Source organism: Drosophila nasuta, chromosome X (genome assembly GCF_023558535.2).
Source record: "Drosophila nasuta strain 15112-1781.00 chromosome X, ASM2355853v1, whole genome shotgun sequence".
Lineage (NCBI taxonomy): Eukaryota > Metazoa > Arthropoda > Insecta > Diptera > Drosophilidae > Drosophila > Drosophila nasuta.
In genome coordinates, this window is record NC_083459.1 from 24,895,559 (window position 1) to 24,911,262 (window position 15,704).

The 15,704-nt window shown below is 40.8% G+C and overlaps 4 protein-coding genes across 6 annotated transcripts; 1 reads left to right on the top strand and 3 right to left on the bottom strand.

Moving 5' to 3' along the window:
• Window positions 1-203: 203 nt before the first annotated feature.
• Window positions 204-2,793, bottom strand: LOC132795544 (uncharacterized). Of its 3 annotated transcripts, none has more exons than XM_060806331.1 (3): window positions 2,514-2,793; window positions 1,201-1,792; window positions 204-1,140 (listed from the first exon to the last, which is right to left on the bottom strand). In XM_060806331.1, exons 2-3 carry the CDS (start codon window positions 1,748-1,750, stop codon window positions 287-289), a joined length of 1,404 nt encoding a protein of 467 aa, XP_060662314.1. In that variant the 5' UTR covers window positions 1,751-1,792; window positions 2,514-2,793; the 3' UTR covers window positions 204-286. The 3 variants fall into 3 exon arrangements, with proteins under 3 accessions (XP_060662314.1, XP_060662315.1, XP_060662316.1); XM_060806332.1 differs by having other exon boundaries at window positions 1,201-1,787; window positions 2,514-2,792; XM_060806333.1 differs by having other exon boundaries at window positions 204-1,137; window positions 2,514-2,789.
• A 482-nt stretch (window positions 2,794-3,275) lies between these two features.
• LOC132795536 (heparan-alpha-glucosaminide N-acetyltransferase) lies at window positions 3,276-7,442 on the bottom strand. Its single transcript, XM_060806308.1, has 6 exons — window positions 7,069-7,442; window positions 6,877-7,004; window positions 6,328-6,449; window positions 5,493-5,667; window positions 4,770-5,431; window positions 3,276-3,828 (listed from the first exon to the last, which is right to left on the bottom strand). Exons 1-6 carry the CDS (start codon window positions 7,210-7,212, stop codon window positions 3,347-3,349), a joined length of 1,713 nt encoding a protein of 570 aa, XP_060662291.1. The 5' UTR covers window positions 7,213-7,442; the 3' UTR covers window positions 3,276-3,346.
• Window positions 7,443-7,955: 513 nt separating this feature from the next.
• LOC132795537 (heparan-alpha-glucosaminide N-acetyltransferase-like) lies at window positions 7,956-10,138 on the bottom strand. Its single transcript, XM_060806309.1, has 6 exons — window positions 9,970-10,138; window positions 9,790-9,914; window positions 9,598-9,719; window positions 9,262-9,442; window positions 8,562-9,196; window positions 7,956-8,498 (listed from the first exon to the last, which is right to left on the bottom strand). Exons 1-6 carry the CDS (start codon window positions 10,129-10,131, stop codon window positions 8,017-8,019), a joined length of 1,707 nt encoding a protein of 568 aa, XP_060662292.1. The 5' UTR covers window positions 10,132-10,138; the 3' UTR covers window positions 7,956-8,016.
• Window positions 10,139-10,659: 521 nt separating this feature from the next.
• On the top strand, window positions 10,660-15,341 carry LOC132795524 (TBC domain-containing protein kinase-like protein). The gene is made up of 6 exons (XM_060806291.1): window positions 10,660-11,016; window positions 11,088-12,509; window positions 14,069-14,275; window positions 14,339-14,610; window positions 14,661-14,957; window positions 15,019-15,341. Exons 1-6 carry the CDS (start codon window positions 10,767-10,769, stop codon window positions 15,121-15,123), a joined length of 2,553 nt encoding a protein of 850 aa, XP_060662274.1. The 5' UTR covers window positions 10,660-10,766; the 3' UTR covers window positions 15,124-15,341.
• Window positions 15,342-15,704: the final 363 nt, after the last annotated feature.

A 15,704-nucleotide genomic window follows, 5' to 3' on the forward strand; every position in this document is an offset into this window, starting at 1 on the left:
ATTTTTCTAATGTAACTGAAGTTGGTCACACGCAATCAAAATGGCCCCCAGCTGAAACTTAACGGTTGAGAAAAACTTGCATTTATTTTTGCAAGTTTATTTACATTTTTGTACGTTTTTATTTTAATTTTTCATCATATCAAATTTATTTTTTTATTTATTTTGTTTGCGTTGTAACGAATTAACATGTAAGTTGTTGTCAGCTTTAGAAACGATCACAACATCAAAATTTCACAGAAAAGGAGTAAGAAGAAGAACTGGAATAAACGAAGAATTGCTGCGACGCTTAAAATTCGTGATCCAGCTCAGGCTTGCTCTTATAGTACAAGTACAAAGTCTTGCGGGTCTTATGCACTACTTTATTGGAGTTAAGCGATGTGTCGGTAACGTAGCCCCTTATCTTATTGACTATCTCCTCAAGTCTATTATTCCGTTCATTCAGCTCGAAAATTGCATCATCGTGGCCATCATCATCGGCAGCAGAGGAGCGCAGCGTTTTGACAATGGAGTCCAGGTAGTCTCTGCTGATCCTGGGATCGACCATCGCAGCGACTTCTCTCGATGGTGACACTTTATCTGAAGTCTTCTGCTTTCGAGCAGGCTCTGAAGGCTCCTGCTTTAAAACACTATTATTTGAAGCTTCTTCCTGAATTAAAGCATCATTGCTTGAGGACTTATGCTTTGAAGCATCATTGTTTAAGGACGCTTGCTTTGGAGCATTATTATTTGCACACTCCTGCTTAGAAGCATCATTGTTTGAGCATACTTCCAGCTTTGAAGCCCTATTGCTTAAATATTCCTGCTTATAATGATTTTTATTTGACAACTCTTCCTGCTTTGGAGCATCATTATTTGCAGACTCTTTCTGTGAAATGGATTTCTCTGCTGTCAGTAATTTATTGAAAAAGATCAATTTGACCTCTTTTGATGCCTCATTCAATGATCTGTCGAATTCCGGAGTCCCAGGATTGACTTGCAACTTCGGCATGGACGTGGCGAGTGTCGAGAAGGAGGTCTGCAGCTTGCCGTCCAAAATCTGATAGATGTTTCCCATGGAGTCAGTCTCGACTTTTTGCCAATTGGTCAAATTGGTCGAGACGAAATCCATCATGCAAGGCTCAGCAGCCAATGAAGATGCTGCTGGTATATGAAGGGTTAAGGAATTGACTGCAATTTTATTAATATTGAATCTTTACTTACCAGGTGCATTACGTCTGCGCATCTCCGGCCTATTGACCAGACTCTGTGAACGCGGTGCCACACGTACTTTGTGGGATCCCTGTTGATCTGCTGGCTTGGAAGGGATCACGATGCTGTTGCTGCGTTTCACTTGCGCGTTCGATAAAAGATACGACTTTCTACTGATTCGTTCTTCGGCGTTCTTCTTGTTGTGCATGTAAAATTTATGAAACCAGAGCATAAACTTGTTGTTGGTCAACCTTTTAATGCACTCCTGCTGCGCTGCATCCTGAAAGGTGCGCAGCTTGGCAAGTGCACGATGCAATAGGCAAAAATTTCTATCGATCTCAACGGGCAGAGTGCAATTGAAGATCACCTTCTTCAGATTCATCACTTGGGGAAAGAGTTTGTGCACCAACTGACAGTAGATGACGCCGGTCTTCATCTCGCTGAGATCCTCGAGCTGAATACCGAGTTCATCAAAGACCCAATTTAACAGGAAACGAGGCGACTTCTTATCGCTGTCCAAAAGAGGCACATACTGAGCACTGACAGAAGTGGATCTAATCATCTTGATAGTTATCTTCTGTTACATTAATGCAAAACCTCTGAACTTGGAGAAGAGAAGTGTAGGAATTCTTTAGTTATCTTTTCAAAATAAGCGTAAGAATTCTGTAGTTATCTTTTATTGTTATCTATCTTCATTTCCGAAAAAATTTAGAAGAATTAAAGTACTTACTAATAAGATTAATCCAATGTATACTATAGGATTTCTATTGTTATCTATCTTCTGTTCCTTTTAAATTTAGAAGAATTAAAGTAGTTACTCGTAAGATAAATCCAATAAGCTAAATTAATCAAATTCGATTCCTGTTCTAAATGTTTACTGTATTTGCACATCTACGCTATTCATGTTCAAATAACAACAAAACTATGGTAGTATAACATATTGTAAACAGCTTAGTTAATTATTAAAATTACCGTATATCAACAAGGAATCCTTAACCGCGTTTTAGAGTACCCTCAATTTATAGGAGTGTAGAAATTCTTTTTTTACTATCTTCTTTTTCATTTAAATTAAGAAGAATTAAAAGCTCTTTTATATCATGATTCATATGACGATACTCCAATGTATACTATATACTATAATGATTCCTGATCTGTTTACTACATTTGTAAATCTTCGCTGTTCATTTTTAATGAAAAACAAAACTATGAGAATGAAAATGTATTAAGGTACTTTAAATATGCAAGCAAGTTCGTAGCTTAAGATTAAAGAGGAAGGGATTGTTGATCGCTTTATACACACCACTATGAAAGTTGTTTGTACTCACCACCCGCTGTTTAATGTAACCAAACTTGTAACTTTATTAAAATTTATAAAACGTTACAATATATAAAGATTTTTTTTAGAAATTTGTCTCCGTAATTCGAATTGTAATAATTGCTTACACTGACTGAGCGACAAAGCATATCAAAAATGCTCACCGCTTGCTTTGATCTTAGGAAAGTAACTTCAAATTGCTTTTGAGCATCTAAAATCAAGACTTAGGAACACACAAAAACTCTTCTTTTGGAAATTTCCTTTCGAATTGTTGAACAAAACTCTTCTTGAGGAAATTTCCTTTCAAATTGTTTAGAATTTAATATTAATTCATAGAACACAAAAACTCTTGAACTTCATTTCAAATTGTTTAGCATCTAAGATTAAAACTTAAGAACACAAAAACTCTTCTTTGGGAAATTTCCTTTTGAATTGTTTACCACCTAAAATTAAAAGTTAAGAACAAATTGTCTGTCATCTAATATTAAGACATAGAATACAAAAACTCTTGACGGAATTTCATTTCAAATTGTTTAGCATCTAAGATCAAGACTTAGGAACACAAAACTCTTCTTTGGGAGATTTCCTTTCAAATTTTTTAACACATAAAATTAAAACTTAAGAACAAATTGTTTGTCATCTAATATTAAGACATAGACGGAATTTCATTTCAAATTGTTTAGCATCTAAGATCAAGACTTAGGAACACACAAAAACTCTTCTTGGTGAAATTTCATTTCAAATAGTCGAACATGAGATAGAACAGAAAAACTCTTCTTGTCTACATTGAGCTAACACGCCCCTCGTTTAATCGATGATAAAATGGTACATTGAGAATTAGAATTAGAGACTGTAGTAGAACTGTCGACTGTCCAGATAGAGAGCGATGCCCACCCAGACGAGAGTGTTCCACACGCTCTCGAGCAGCAGCAGAAAATGCGTGTTCATCGCCCCAATGCGCCAATGCCAGGGCAACATTCGATGCATTATTGTGTGTCCCACATACATGATGATCGCATTCATGCCGCACTCCGTGAATGGATAACCGGACCACCATTGACGCACATCGATCACATAGTAGAGCAGCGAGAGCAGCAGCAAAGCCAACGCGACTGTGACAAAGACAAACGACAGCGACCACAGATTCTTGTTCACCGGAATGATTCCGTTCTCCCTCGAGAATCCACACAAGGCGCCGCCCAGCAATCCCAACAGCAAGGCCCCAAGCAGCCAGCGCTTGAGACGCGACTGCCAAGTGGGATGCACCAGCAGAGTGACGCCTGCGAAGGCGCCCAGCAACGTTTGCACCACGCTCAAGACGCAGCCTAGAAAGAGACGGAGACGGAGAGAGAGAGAGAGAAAGGTCATTAGAGCAAGAGAAGTGAATTTGTTTAACAAATTTCAAATTTTACATAATTTTTAATTAAAAGATAGATTATTTTTATAGGACTAGATTCAAATATGTATAGAATTTTAAATTAAAAAACAAGATTATTTTTAATGAAGTAAAAAGTGAATTTCTTTGACCAGTTTAAAATTTTACATAATTTTCAATTAAAGAGGATTCGATTTCGTAAATTTGTTTAATAAATTACATTTTTTAAATTTGTTAAATTTAATTTAATGGCTATCTTATCTTCTAAAAGAGTAAAAAGTCAATTTCTTTGACAAATTATAATTTTATCAATTTTTAATTAAAACTTGTGAGAAAGCTAGACTCGAGTGTGCTCGACTATGAATAAAAGTAAATAGCCGGCATTATTCTTTAAAAATATACCAAATAAATATACCACAAAAATACTAAAATGTGTCAACATTTATATTTGGTATATTGATATAGATCCAGATCCTAAATATACTACAGACTGGAAAATATACCAGAATGTCAGTTAAAGCAACTAAGTAGGAGTTTTTTCTTCTGCCATACAAAAGCATTTCTTGGACAACTTTTACATTTTCTATCTGATCGCAATCAACTAACTAAATATAATATTTATATATAAAAATAGTAGAAGTTATAAAAGAAAAACTTTTGTAAGGGCGCCAACAATCTGGTATATTTTGCACTCTGCGGTATATATACATATGATCTAGATCTATATAAATATACCAAATATAGGCTTTTTACATATTTTAGTAGTTTTGCGGAGTATTAATTTGGTATATTTTAAAAGTAATACCACTCTCATAGCTTTTTTTACTTGTTATAGACTTCAATTATGAATAACAAAATAATAAGAGTATAAGTTCTTTATATAGTACTCACCAAAGATGCCCTCGGGATCGAAGGCTGTGGCATCGTAGACATACTTGGCCGTCGGATGCTGATAGATGTGCGCCTGGCCAAGCACAAGCTCATCCACATAGCCAGCAGCACCGCCAATGCACTTGGGATTGGCGGCATTCTGTGACTTGCCCCCGGGACCGAGGTAACCCAGCGGACAACCCGGCACGGGGAGGCCAAAGGTCAAGCCCAAATAGGTGGCAATGAGGGCGAGGAGCACAGCCAGCTCGCCGCTGAATAGGCAGATGTCGTAGATGGCACGTTGCCAGGCTCGCTGTGGACTCAGCTGATCGCGTCGGCTGCAGAGCGTGTGCAACACGCCGGCAATGAGATAAGCGATGCCGAAACGCTGCAGGACGCCCATCAGACGCAGTTGCTCCAGTTGGGGACCACTCGCCGAATTCAGACAGAGACCGATTGCAAACAGTTTGCAGGCACGCCACACGATGCGGAGGCAAATCTGGGATTTGCTGATGCCACGCGACAATTGAGCCTTGATCGAGAGCGGAATGCAGACGCCCATGATCCACAAGAAGCTGGGAAAGACGATGTCGGCCAAGTGGAGACCATTCCAGGCGGCATGCTCGATCCATTGATAACCGCCGCCGCCGCTGTTCACGAATATCATCAACACTATGGACAAACTGCGCAACAAACAGAGATTTCATTTAATTGCCAATTTCAGTTTAGCAGCATCTCACTTACCCGCGAAAGGTGTCCAGACTGCGCAGCCTTTTGCGTTGCGTCGCCTTAGCGGCAGCATCGCCAATGCTATCAGCAACGGCGGCAGCTTCGTCATAGCGATAACGATGCCAGGCACAGCTGAGAAGCTTCAGCAGAATGAGGAATGCGGCCACCAGAACGAATACAGAAAGGAATGCTGTAAAGTGCAAGTAACAGATGTTAAATAAGGTAAATTAACAGAGCAAAAACAAATGAAACGCGAATACAGAAAGGAATGCTGTAAAGTGAAAGTAACAGCTGTTAACTAAAGTACGCTAATGAGGCAAATTAACAGCGCAAAATAAGCGAAGCAAGTTAACAGCTCAAAAGCCAGAGCGGCGCGCTGTTAAAATAAAAGCTCAGTTAACTGCAAATAAAAAAGTGCAACACGAATACAGAAAGGAGCGCTGTAAAGTGCAAGTAACAGCTGTTAACTAAATTATGCTAATGAGGCAAATTAACAGCGCAAAATAAGCGAAGCAAGTTAACAGCGCAAAAACAAGGGTGCTGTTAAAAATAAGCGAAGCAAGTGCAACACGAATACAGAAAGGAACGCTGTTAACTAAATTATGCTAACAAGGCAAGTTAACAGCGCAATAACAAGTGCGGCGCGCTGTTAAATACAAAAGCAAAGCAAGTTAACAGCGCAAAAGTAAGCACTGTTCAATAAAATGATGCTAATGAGCTTGTTGATAAATTATGCTAATCAGAATTGTACAAATTGAGCATTTGAAATGCTAAAGGTTTAATTAGAATACAATTTGTTGTTTTCTAATGAAATTGAATGTGATTTGAGATTTAACGCTTGGTTACTCACCATAATTGATGGGTACACCCGGTTTGTCCACAGCAAAGTTGCAGCTGCCGTTTGAGAGCAGTGTGAGATTGTAGACGCCAAATTCTTGAAGATCGCTGCGACGCAACGCGCACAAAGCTGAACTGCCGAGTGATGGCGTGGGGCGGACAGGGGGGGTGGAATAGCAGGTGCAAGAAAGAGAAATCAATAGAGTTGATCGAAAACAAAACACAGACAATACGTATGTAGGTGTGTGTGTGTGTGTATGTGGCCATAAAATGTATACAATAAGTAGAGGGAAAGAGCGAAAGTTGCATTGTGAGAACAATTGTTATTGGCAGGAAAACGAGGCGTAAGCAGATGATGATAATGATGATGATGACGACAATGATAACGTAATCGCAGTCATCTCCAATTTAACATGCTCAAGTCCGCCAGAGTGCCCGAGTGTCGAAAGCGCCCTCTGGCGGACTAATGAAGGATGTAAAATTGAGCAAAGCAGCTAATCAATTACAAGTGGGTCGTAAATACACACACACACACGTACACACACGACGTATAGCGACTTACACATTATCGTAGGCATAGTGACCCTGATCGTGTGCATAAATTTTAAAGCTCAACGCGTAGTCTGAGCTAACCGTTTCCACTAACGCCCCAGTATCAGGCGGCAGAGATTTCACTTTGGTATAGGGACACTACAAGAGGATATCACATTTAAAAAAGAGACATTTAATTGGCGCCAAACGAGTTCCACAATACCGTATAGCAGTTGTCCGATAGCGTATAGAGATAACTATGCTCGGCGTACTGTGATTCCAGATACAAATACGCTTGATCGACGCTCAATTCACGCATATCCAGATCCCGCCAATGGGGATCCGTGTACTCGACCAGAAACGACATTGTTTGTTTGTTTTGTTTTGTGACTATGGGTACACGAGGTCAATTATTATTGTTGTCGAAAGCCACTCGATGTGAATTATTTTGCACTCGATATGGTGCCGTTGACGACTAAACTAACTGCGCTCAAGTTGCGCTGCAAAATTGCCATATCGACGCCTCTTTTTCGTGTATACAAAATGAAACCGAAACTATTTCGAGTGCGCAATAAAAACAAAACGCAAGTCCAACAACAACCGCAATAACAACAATCACAAACAACACAGAAAAGCAAAGCAAAAACAAGAACGGATATGCTTCGAATCACGACGTCCGAATACACTTACCACACAATTCGTCATTGTATGAGGTGTTGTGATGAGTAAAGGGATTAACTAAAATCAAAGACATAAGTAAGCAACAGCAACAAATGTATACATATATATAAACATTAGTTTCATTTTGCAATATTTATAATATATTTGGAAGTACGCTGCAAATTGAGCATCCAAATCATAGTGCTCTGCATAGCAAGTGCCGTTGACACAAACTCGTTATAGTGTTGCGTAATGGTCGATCTGTGTTGTGCAAAACGCCGATGTTAATGTTAAACTAATCGATAACATTTAGCGCTGTGCCTGTTGGCCGCTCTAAGCAATTTGGCGCCACTGATTTGAAAATTCAAATTTTAATACGTATACGTAAAACAGTAAATATTATGAGCTTATTTAAACAAATTCGTTCAATTTATTGAATTTCTATAAACTTTGAATGAAAAACGGTTTAGTTTAATATATTTTTACAATTACTTGTTGTAATGCTTGACAATTAAAGATGATAATAGAACTTTCGATTATGCAGATATAGAGCAATGGCCACCCAAATCAAAGTGCTCCATACGTTTTCGCACAACAGCAGAAAATGCGTGTTCATCGCTCCAATCGCCCAATGCCAGGGCAACACATTAAGTATAAACAAATGACCCAAAAACAAAATTATGCCATTCATGCCACATTCAGTGAAAGGATATCCCGACCACAGCTGCTGCACATCAACCACATAGTATATTAGCGAGTACAGCACCAAAGACATAGCAACCATGACGCAGACAAACGAAAGCGACCAGAGAGTTTTGTTAAGGGGTATGAGGCCCTCTTCCTTGGAGAAGCCACACAAGCCGCCACCGAGCAACCCCAAGAGCAAAGCGCCGAGCAACCAGCGCTTGAGACGCGACTGCCAATTGGGAAGCAATTGAATGGAGATGCCAACAAAGGAGCCCAGAATAACGTGCGCCACGGCCATCACACTACCTGTGTGAGAGTGTGATGGATGACATTACCGAAAGAGACAGAGACAAAGACTGAGAGATTTACCAAAGGGACCCTCCGGGTCATAGGGATACGTGTTGTAAAGATCTGTCGCACCGGATGGTTCAGATAAGTTAATCGTGCCCAACAGGCGATCCACTAAGAAAGCGCCGCCGCCCGTGCAAGGTTGATGGGCAAGATTCTGTGACGTGCCACCGGGGCCAAGGTAACCCAGCGGACAATTGGGCACGGGGAGGCCAAAGGTCACGCCCAGATAGGTGGCAACGAGAGCGAGAAGCACGATGAGCTGCACACAAAATGGAAGAAGATCACGGCCATCGAGCAGCTTGCGACGAGTGCACAGCGTTTGCAAGAGGGCAACCACTAAGTAGCTAATTCCCAAACGTTGCAGCACGCCCATCTGACGCATAGTTTCCAGTTGGAGGGAAAACATCGAATTCCAGAATATGCCCAGAGCAAATAGTTTGCAGGCGCGGCAGAAGATGCGCCAACAAAGCGCGGATTTGCTGATGCCACGCGACAGTTGCGCCTTGATCGAGAACGGAATGCAGACGCCCATCATCCACATGTAGTTGGGAAAGACAATGTCCGCTAAGTTGATGCCATTCCAGTAAGCGTGAGCGATCCACTTGTAACCACCGCCGCCGTTGTTCACAAATATCATTAGCACGATGGTCAGACTGTCAAAAATGAGTGAGAAATTAAAATGCACAATCGAAATTCGAATCATTTGAATGTAAATCACCCGCGAAATGTGTCCAGGCTGCGAAGACGCGCTTTGCGCCGTTCCGTTGATTCGTCGGTGTCATCGTTTGCGTTATCGGCAAGGACGATAGTTTTCGCATATCGATAACGTCGCAAGCCGTAGCAGAAAAGCTTTAATAGCAGCAGAAATGCAGCCGTTATCAGAAATACAGAGAGAAACGCTGTAAGTGGAAATTATAAATTATGTACATTATAAAGCGTTGGTTTTAATTTAATTTTGCATGTTAATGGACTGAAAGTCCTACTAATTTGCCTAAGTTGGCAGCTCTTTGCCGAGCCAGTATTTTAATTTAACGGCGACAAATTGCATACAGACCGTAATTGACATTCACTCCTGGCTTGTCAATGACAAAATTGCAGCTGCCATTCGCAAAAAGCGTTAAATTATGAACACTAAATTCTTCCAGACGTGCTCGAGATACCGTGCACAAAGCAGAGCTGCATTATCAACAAAAAAAAGTGTTTAAAGTAACCTCTAAAAAGAGTTTAAGCTTGACCCAAAACTTACACATTATCGAACCCATATGGCCCCTGATCTTGGCTATATATTTTCCAGCTTGTAGCATAGGCAGTGTCTACAGGCTCTGCAGAAATATTTCCAGCCGGCAGAGGTTTTATTAAGGAGAAAGGACACTGCAAAGAAAAATCATTGAAATGCACAATAATGCTCAAATTGTAAAGCACATACCGTATAACAGTGATCGGTAACATAATATAGATAAGTGGTTTCGGGATATTGAGACTCCAGATATATAAAGGCTTGATCCACAAGCAGTGCACGCATATCCAGATCCCGCCATTGGGGCTCCGTATATTCTACCAGAAACGACATTTTGTCAAGAAGAGACATGTTCAAATAAAAAGGTATAGCAACGTCACCAGCTCTACTTAAATTAAATTGGCATATCGAGGAATCTGTTAGTTATAGCAAATTAAACCGCATCAATACGGAGAGTTTAAATCGAGAAAATCGAACAGTTGATACTCTAACCAGTGACAAATGTATTTTATTTTAATATATTTTAATATTTAATTTGTTTCTTATTAAAATAAATAAATTAACGTTACAATTAAAATAACGTTTATTTTTCTTTTCGCATTTGAATAAAAATGATAATTGAAGCTTTGTTAGTGTTATCAGATGTCACTGTTAAAGTTTACATTGTTGCTATTAGTCAGCCAGCAAGCTAATTATCACTAAGAAGTGAGCACAATTAATTGCTTTTTTCATTTGCCTAAAATATTTAGTTTGATTATAGGAGTTACTAAAGTAAACTGATATAAAAACGAACCAAGCATTTACAAACTGTTAGCGTTAGCAGACAATGAGACTGTTAAAGTTATCGATATCACGATAACACTGTTAGCGCAGTCAGCTGTTGCCGCTTTTGATGAGTGTCCACAAGTAATTGTTGCTGTGCTGTGTTTCGGTTTTTTTTTGTTTCTTCGCTCTGTGTGTGTGTGTTTTTTGTGTGTGCCCTGCAAATGGCCAACGCAACAGCAGCAACAAACACAGGAACATCGGCATCAGCAGTGAATAACAGCAACAAATTGGAGACGCGACGCCTGTGCGCTTTAACATTCTTTGCCAAGCTACATCCGGGCGATGTGTGTGGCAGCAATGGATTGCCTTTAACGCCCAATTCGATTGCAATTCTGGGGCGTTCCCAGCGACTGAAGCAGCTGCAGCATGCGAATCTCTGTCAGTACTTGGATGTGGTGCGTGGCAAGCATGGTAAGCAAAGAGATCTCCTTTAACTATATGAATTACTTCCTCTCCTCCTCTCTCTCTCTTTGGCTTCTTAGAACGCACCATTGTGGTGTCGGAGTATGTGGGCCACACGCTGGAGGAGCATGTGAAGCGGCATGCCAACACACCGCTGAGCAACACACAATTGCTGCGCATCTTCTATCAGGTGGCCAACGCTCTGGACGTGTTGCATGCGCACAAACTCGTCGTCCACAATCTGGAGCCACGGCACATACTCATCGAGCAGCAGCAGCAGCAGCAACAGTTGGAGCAGGTGAAGCTCTTCAACTATGGCCTGCATCACATGACCAAGGGCGGCGCCTATGTGCCCTTTCCCTTGGGCAATGTGCGTTACATGGCGCCCGAACGTTTGCTCGGCGCCAACGGGAGCATCAAGAGCGATGTGTGGTCGTGGGGGATGTTGCTGCTGGAGCAGCTGTTGCATGTGGAACTGTGGCCCCGTCTCAAGCTGAGCAACATCGCCTGGAAGCTGTTGGCATTTGTGCGCAGCAACAGCAGCAGCGGCGGCGGAGCTTTGGTGCTGGAGAAGATTGCACGCGAACATCAGCGCTGGGAGATGTATCAAGAGTTGCCCGACGAGTTGCGTCACCTGCTCGAACGTTGCTTGAGTGTGCTCCCGGCTCAGCGTCCACTGCCCTCGGAGTTGTTGCAGCACAAATGTTTTGCCGATGCCGCTGAAATGTTGCAAGTGGCATCGGAACATCAGCAGCTGGAACAATTGCCGCTGCTGTTGCGCTGTCCGCTGGCACAGATCTATCATCTGTGGCAGCTGGCTGGCGGCGATGTCCAGGCCGAGCTGAAGAAGGAGGGATTAATACGCAGCGAGGCGCCGATATTGGCTCTCCCGCAAATTGTTCGACTGAGCGGATCGAGCGTTTGTCCGCCTCGGAGTCAATCGTATTTGATGGACGAACGGATTGTGCTGCTCAAGCTGCAGCCGCTGTTGCAACGTTTGAGTCGCCTCCCCGCCAGCGTTTATTTCCCGCTGTTGCAGTCGCAACCACGCCGGCAACAACAACAGCAGCAGCAACAAGAGCTGCAACAACAACTGCCACTTTTGATCAGGGAACGCGACATCGAGTATCAATTTCGACGCGTCCGTCTCTTCACCCGCCTTCTACACGGCTTTCCACACACCGCCGACCAGCTGCAACGTGAGGCAGCCATCGATATTCCTCCGCTGTTGCGCGGTCCCGTCTGGGCCGCTCTCCTCGGTGTCCTGCCCAACGCCAGCTATGCGAAGATCGATAAGTTCACAGCGACCACAACCGATCGACAGATCGAGGTCGATATTCCCCGCTGCCATCAGTATGATGAGCTACTTTCCTCTCCCGACGGGCATCGCAAGCTGAAACGTCTGCTCAAGGCCTGGGTCACCGCCCATCCACAGTACGTTTACTGGCAGGGACTCGACTCGCTGACGGCGCCCTTTCTCTATCTCAACTTCAACAACGAGGGTGAGTTGAGCAAGCAACAAAAACATCATTAACTCTGACTCAAACTCTGATCTTTGCCTACTCGAGAGTGAGATCGAAACAGCAAAGTCTAAAATGAGGTGGAAAAGAGGCGACTTAATGCTTGAGCAAATGCCAAAACTTTGATGCTTTCATCTCCTCAACCATTAATTGGCACTTTTCCATCTCACTTTATTTGCATTTTAGTTAGTTAGTAAATTTTTGAATTGAAAAGCTTTTAGAATATCTTTATTATAGATATAATACTAAATCAAGTTTATAGTATATTATTTGTATAAGTAGTATATATTAAATACTATCTGCTTAGACTATTATTATTGTGATTGAAAAATTCAACAAAATTATAAACTTTCCTTAATCTGGTAATATGTTTCTAGTTCGATTATCATTATTTATATCAAATCGTGTTAATATATATTTTAGTATATTGACGGTTAATTTTTCTATCTCATATTATTTTAAGGAAACATCATTCTATCTCATTTCAAGTTGGATTAATGATACTAAATCAAGTTCATAGTATTTTATTTTTATAAATGGTATTTACTAAATACTATCTAGCTAGATTATTATTGAAAAGTTCTAACAAAATTATAAACTTATCTTAAGCTAACGGTAGATTACGATTATAGTTCTATATTTATAGATCGATTATAATTATTGATACTAAATTATATTTATAGTATATTATTTGTAAAAATACTATAATTATTGTGATTGAAAATCTCTAACAAAGCTAAAATCATGCCTCAAGCTAACGTTAGATTATGGCTATAGTTATATGTTCATAGTTCGACTATAATTATTGATACTAAATTATGTTTATAGTATGTTAACGCCCCCTTTTTAAACCCGCTACTCATAGGATAGATAACTTTGTGCCTGCAGGCACGATATGACCATGTCAGTCCGTATAAAAAACTCTAGATCTCAGAGACTAAGGGGAATTGAGCTATATTTTCGACAGCAGATGTTATGTTTACACGAAAGCAATGTTTATTTCACATTTTTGTCAAATCCAACATCGCAAATCGAAAAAAGCTCGAATTCGAGGATAGAGCCGTGATTTTTGGTACATACAACACTAACTGCAGTATTTATGGTTCCTAAATTTTGATTGCGAACACATAAAAATTGTATTTAATATAAATTAGTCATTTAATAACTTTTGTATGACAAGAAAATGGCTATAGCAATCGTATCTTCGTTGCTTTTGCTGGCAATCTGGTATATTTTGTACGCTATGGTATATTTTATTCACTATGGTATATTTTATACGCCTTAGTATATTTTCAGAATATGTTTTTATTGCACTCACAGTCGAGCACACTTGGCTGAAGCTCTCTTATTTGTATTTAAAAGTATTAGCTAAATTATCAATTTGATTTCATTTTAATTATATACTCTAGATGGTTGCCTTAAACTACCGATAGATTATGTTAATAGCTACATATTTTTAATTGCATTGTTATCATTGATATTATATAGTGTCTATAGTATGCCTGACTGATTGACGATCCTGTTATTCTCTTCTTTTTCAGAGCTAGCATTTCTGAGTCTGTTTCGCTTCATACCGAAGTATCTGCAGTGGTTCTTCCTGAAGGACAACTCGGCCATCATCAAGGAATACCTGAGTAAATTCTCACAGCTGAGCGCATTTCATGAGCCGCTGCTCGCCCAGCATTTATCGAGCATCAACTTTATACCCGAACTCTTTGCCATACCCTGGTTTCTCACCATGTTCTCGCGTGAGTAGATGAAGCATATTTCAATTCCAGAAAATGCTTATTATAGTTATCATTTTTTTATAGATGTATTTCCACTGCACAAGATACTGCATCTGTGGGATAAACTGATGCTGGGCGATAGTTCGTATCCGCTTTTTATTGGCATTGCGATACTGAAGCAGCTGAAGAGCACGCTGCTCAGTTCGGGCTTCAACGAGTGCATTCTGCTCTTCTCCGATCTGCCCGACATTGTCATGGAGAACTGTGTGATCGAGTCACAAAAGATGTACGAATGCACGCCCAAAAGCATCACGCATCGACAGCACGCTTTGCGCACTCAAGCGCCGCATGTTTTGGTAAGATCGTGACTTCAACTCGAAGATGTCTTTCTCACCTTGCTTTGCAGGACATTGGCTTGGCGGAGGTGGAGCTGCAGCATCTGCAGTCGGAGCAGTGTCCTCGGATCAGTGCCAAGGATGTTTACCAGCTGCTGCAGCAGGCGCCCAACGAGCTCGCTCTCATCGATCTGCGCAGCGTTGTCGAGTATTCCCGGGTCCATGTGCCGCATAGCATCAACATTCCGTTTGCGACAGTGCTGCTTGGCGAGCAGCGTCTCGAGGCCCTCAATGTGCCCTATTTGGAGGCACAACTGCGCGGTCGCATTGTCGTCTGTGTCAGCAACATACATCAGCATGCCGTGGAGGTAAGTTGTAACTGAATTGCATTTAAACAATTCTTAACTTTTTCCCTTTTTCTTCTCGCAGTTCTCGCACTTTCTGGTCGCCTGTGGTGTGCTGCGCACCTGCATTCTACACAAGGGCTTCAACGTCCTCCACTCCATTGAGCCAAATATACTCATCTCGAATTAATTAAGCGAGTCGGAAGGGGAATTATTCCCCTGCCTGCTTATTATCCTACTTATCGTTATCATATCCCCTAATCGCTTTGCTCGCTTTGTCCGTAACTTAAGGCCATCTATCCGAAAGTGTACCATATTGCAAGCAATTTTTATTATGTATATGTAAATAAGCATAAAGTAACTGTGCATTATGAAAACTTTTATAAATCTGCATTGTACTCGAAATTTCAATTGTGTGATTATTTCGCGCCCTTTAACAGCAAATGTTAACCGCCCATTGCACTTTAACATTAAAGCTGCTCCGTTTTGCGTTAACAGTGCCAAAACTTCGCTGTTAACTGCTGGCCGAACATCGACTTATCGAAATATCGATATTGTTTTTAACAATATGCAACTGTCTGGAAAATAATTAAAATTAATTCATTAAATACGACAATACAGCAGAGTGATACATTTAACAGCATAACTTTTAGAAATCAAAGTCTTTCAAAGATGTGATTATTTTCTTTTTTTTGGTATTTTTCAAGCTTTTATACTTCTGCCACTTACCAGCTTTTACTTCACCGACATTCGTATGAGCAAAATATACGG

Excerpts from the sequence above, each read along its gene's own strand:
- LOC132795544 (XM_060806331.1), bottom strand. The coding sequence starts at position 1,750 with ATGATTAGATCCACTTCTGTCAGTGCTCAGTATGTGCCTCTTTTGGAC. Across the intron at positions 1,141-1,200 it reads GCGCAGACGTAATGCACCTG|CAGCATCTTCATTGGCTGCT; the intron begins GTAAGTAAAGAT and ends TTCATATACCAG.
- LOC132795536 (XM_060806308.1), bottom strand. The coding sequence starts at position 7,212 with ATGTCGTTTCTGGTCGAGTACACGGATCCCCATTGGCGGGATCTGGAT. Across the intron at positions 7,005-7,068 it reads TATCGGACAACTGCTATACG|TGTCCCTATACCAAAGTGAA; the intron begins GTATTGTGGAAC and ends ATCCTCTTGTAG. Across the intron at positions 6,450-6,876 it reads CACTATGCCTACGATAATGT|TTCAGCTTTGTGCGCGTTGC; the intron begins GTAAGTCGCTAT and ends ATCACTCGGCAG.
- LOC132795537 (XM_060806309.1), bottom strand. The coding sequence starts at position 10,131 with ATGTCTCTTCTTGACAAAATGTCGTTTCTGGTAGAATATACGGAGCCC. Across the intron at positions 9,915-9,969 it reads TTACCGATCACTGTTATACG|TGTCCTTTCTCCTTAATAAA; the intron begins GTATGTGCTTTA and ends TTTTCTTTGCAG. Across the intron at positions 9,720-9,789 it reads CCATATGGGTTCGATAATGT|CTCTGCTTTGTGCACGGTAT; the intron begins GTAAGTTTTGGG and ends TTGATAATGCAG.
- LOC132795524 (XM_060806291.1), top strand. The coding sequence starts at position 10,767 with ATGGCCAACGCAACAGCAGCAACAAACACAGGAACATCGGCATCAGCA. Across the intron at positions 11,017-11,087 it reads TGTGGTGCGTGGCAAGCATG|AACGCACCATTGTGGTGTCG; the intron begins GTAAGCAAAGAG and ends TTGGCTTCTTAG. Across the intron at positions 14,276-14,338 it reads GTTTCTCACCATGTTCTCGC|ATGTATTTCCACTGCACAAG; the intron begins GTGAGTAGATGA and ends ATTTTTTTATAG.